The sequence below is a fragment of the Cynara cardunculus genome, assembly GCF_001531365.2.
Source record: "Cynara cardunculus var. scolymus isolate 2C chromosome LG 14, CcrdV1, whole genome shotgun sequence".
In the NCBI taxonomy this organism is placed as follows: Eukaryota; Viridiplantae; Streptophyta; class Magnoliopsida; order Asterales; family Asteraceae; genus Cynara; species Cynara cardunculus.
The window spans coordinates 9,751,253-9,754,760 of NC_037541.1; the positions used below are offsets into that span (position 1 = coordinate 9,751,253).

Consider the following 3,508-nt stretch of genomic DNA (forward strand, 5'->3'; position numbering starts at 1 on the left):
GAGGCTTTTTGACTTTTGATGCTTACATGTAAAATCGACTAAAGCAAATAAGCTTTAAGAAAGAAGAGAAGGGACCAAAGAAAAGTTATTACCTATTATGCATGCTTCTCGACCCAAATAAGTGTCAAACAATCAGTAGCGGATTTTGAAATTTTGGTAACTGAAGTAAAAAACCAGTTAACATCGATAAGTGGATACAGGGTTTATTTCATTTCTAGTAGGTTCGAAAGCGATAAAAGGGTATTTTGAAAGGTTATAATTTCTTTTTTAAAACGGTTGACTGGTTTGGTTTACCCCCAACCTCTACGAGGTGCGTCCGCCCCTGGAAAATTACTAAAAATGTTGTTTGGTGATTGCAAAATGATTAAGTGGTCAGAATGATTAAGAGGCTCTCATGATATAGTGCAAAATAAAATATAATTGTTTGGTAATTGTGTACAATGAAATTAGAGCTTTTAATGGTTAAGGGAGATTCATGATACAAAATCATTTAAAGGGTTTTAGAACCATTAAGAGACAGACTTTTATTTTACCAAACAAGATTCACCTCTTAATGGAACTATTAAGATGTAAACAAACCCCCCTTAATTTTCATAATAAAATGATTTAATATGGACAACAGACACATAATAACTTATCTGATTCGGTTATTGTTTGAATTAAAATATAATAATAAGTTAATAAAACTCGTTAAGTTGATTACGTGGAAATAAACATATCCTAATTGGATTTACTGGAATGATTATTGGAAGGATTTGAAATCTTTGTTGGGTAGGATTTGTAATGTAACTAAATTCTATTTTATTTAACAAATTATAAAAAATTAAAAATATAATTAAATTACTATTTTTATTAAGTGATTATTACAAAACAAATATTTATAACATATTTCAAAACAATATTACAAACAAATACCGAAAAATACCAACCACCCAGTAGGATTTGTAGATCTCATCTTTATGAGATTTTACCAACCACTCGATAGGATTTCTAAATCTCATGTTTTTTGGATCTCATTAAAATACCTGGATTTCAATACTGAGGGGTTGTTTGTTTACCTCTTAATAGTTTCATTAAGAGGTGAATCTTGTTTGTCAAAAAAAGAGTCTGCCTCTTAATGGTTTCAAAACCCTCTGAATATTTCAATACTGAGGGGTTGTTTGTTTAACTCTTAATAGTTCCATTAAGAGGTGAATCTTGTTTGGCAAAAAAAAGAGTCTGCCTCTTAATGGTTTCAAAACCCTCTGAATGATTTTGTATCGTAGGCCTCCCTTAACCATTCAACGCCCTAATTTCATTGCGAACAGTTACCAAACAATTATATTTCATTTTGAACTATATCATGAGAGCCTATTAATCATTCAGCACCAAATCATTCAGCAACTACCAAACAACCTCTGAGGCTGTCAAAGTACATTATTTCCCTTTTCAAAAAGCATAAAAGAGTTTGCTAGGAAAGTGTTAATCAAAGTGATAGACACAAGGGGGCCATGGGAAAACAAGACAATGATCATAACTTAGGGATCACTCCTATTTTATAATTGGTAACAAAGTAACCAAAGTCTATAAACGCATATTCAAGTACCATTCATAACCCACTTTTGATGGTGATTGTTATTGTTATGTATGACCCTATTTCCATGGCTTTTGCTCTTGTAACATCATTCGACTCAATTCAATTGGGGTTTGGTGCAACTCATCATTACACCAATATTGTAACAATACCTGTTAGAGTCTCACATTTGCTAAACACCATCAAAACATCTGTATATGTATATGTATCACAACTCTTCTACAGAGTGATTCAAAATCCTCCCGAACCTTCCAAGCCCATTTTTCAGTGAGCAAAAAATAGGTTGAGCTCGTTTGGGGTTGAAAGAGGACCCGATCCGGCTATTTATGCTTTAAGGCGGGCATGAGATTCGGGCTTTTTGTGCACAGCCATGGATCCATAAAGATGTGCAGTCTTAGCATGTACTCCATTGCATTCAGCATAACTTGGATGCAAGGTACAACCCAACAATGCATTCAAAGCAACAACTCTTACCAAATCTCACACTGTTAACAGCCCAGATGTACAATAGGGATCAACCACTTATTCAAACAGAAAACTAACATGCTGCATCTTAACCACAAATAGCAAGAGTCTTTTAAGAGCCTATAGTCACACTGTTAACCACATTCGGAACCACTTGTAGTTCATACTGCTTAGAAGAAGTTCAAAGGTATGCCCAATCATAGGGCGTGGAAACGGAAGAACTTATTACAACCTTAAACTGAACAGATTTGAGTAATCCTAAGGAAAGCCAACATTTGGTCCAGGAGGTGTAGGCGTTGGGATGTAAGGCATAAGCGGAGTGCCATGCTCGATTGGCCCAGGCCTTAGTGCTGCCGCCTCTGAACTTGGTACCGGATCATTAGGGAGGTAATCATCTACGCCTACGTTTCCATAACCATTTTCTTCATGAATATTACTCTCCTGTGAAAATAAATCAAGAATGAGCCAATATTTTGGCAAGTTTTAGATGATATTACCCTAAGAAAATGCCATCCTACCTTAAGCTTCCTGCTCGGCTTCGTTAAGTTCATGGGACTCTCATCTTGAACATCTTCACTGTCTGATAAAAGCCAGAAAAATGATCACTTGATAATCAACAACACCCAAAGGCATGCATGCACTTTACTTGTAAGCTTATTGAAAAAGCTCCTTTTGGTACTTCATATAGCTTATGGGTTCTAGATATTTTACATTATCATCTACTAGCTTATCAATTAAGTTGAGAATCTTCACTACCCTTTACAGATCAGCAACTATCCTTTGCAATGAAAACCTAAAAGGCACTCTTTTTGGTCCAAGAGTAGCATCAATTGGAGCAAGCTCAGAAGACAGATCGTCAATTGCAACCCTGAAAAGGTCTTATTGACCCACTTAGTCAAGAAATGAAAATGCTGAATATCTACAGACAGAGGCACATGCAGTTGATGACAAATTTCCACATCACACATCCTCCTCCTTTTGTTCAAATTTGCATGTGGAAATATATACACTTAGAACAAGCAATTAAGAACACCATCACAAGAAGCAGGAAAGATTCAAGTTGGAATTGCAGTGCGGAAGACAAATATTAGAGAAATTACCGGAAATCGGGGACAAGTAGACGCAGAGCAGAGCTGTTCCAAACACCACGAACAAAACCCAGAATCCCTTGTTCATAATGTCCGTCTTATGTCTATGGAATGGGACGATGAATTTAACTCAAGGTTCTGGGCCCAATTTCATGTCTAAGATTGAGAATTATGTTGCGATTTCTTCTGGTCAGGCCCACAAAGAAGTTGATGGGCATTGGGTTGGGCAGCCATGTGGTCAAGTCCACGGCTCCTCCACTCGGCCCATCTTTCAAGAATTGCTGTAAATTCGATTGCAAATGCTGGGCTTCCGTCTCTCTTAGGCAAGCCCCTGGCCCAGCCCAGGTATGACCACTTTTACCCCCTCCTCCCCTCTTCTTTC

At 36.8% G+C, this 3,508-nt stretch overlaps 1 protein-coding gene across 1 annotated transcript; it reads right to left on the reverse strand.

Moving 5' to 3' along the window:
• Positions 1-2,000: 2,000 nt before the first annotated feature.
• Positions 2,001-3,220, reverse strand: LOC112526892. Its single transcript, XM_025137326.1, has 3 exons — positions 3,139-3,220; positions 2,557-2,618; positions 2,001-2,479 (listed from the first exon to the last, which is right to left on the reverse strand). Exons 1-3 carry the CDS (start codon positions 3,212-3,214, stop codon positions 2,297-2,299), a joined length of 321 nt encoding a protein of 106 aa, XP_024993094.1. The 5' UTR covers positions 3,215-3,220; the 3' UTR covers positions 2,001-2,296.
• Positions 3,221-3,508: the final 288 nt, after the last annotated feature.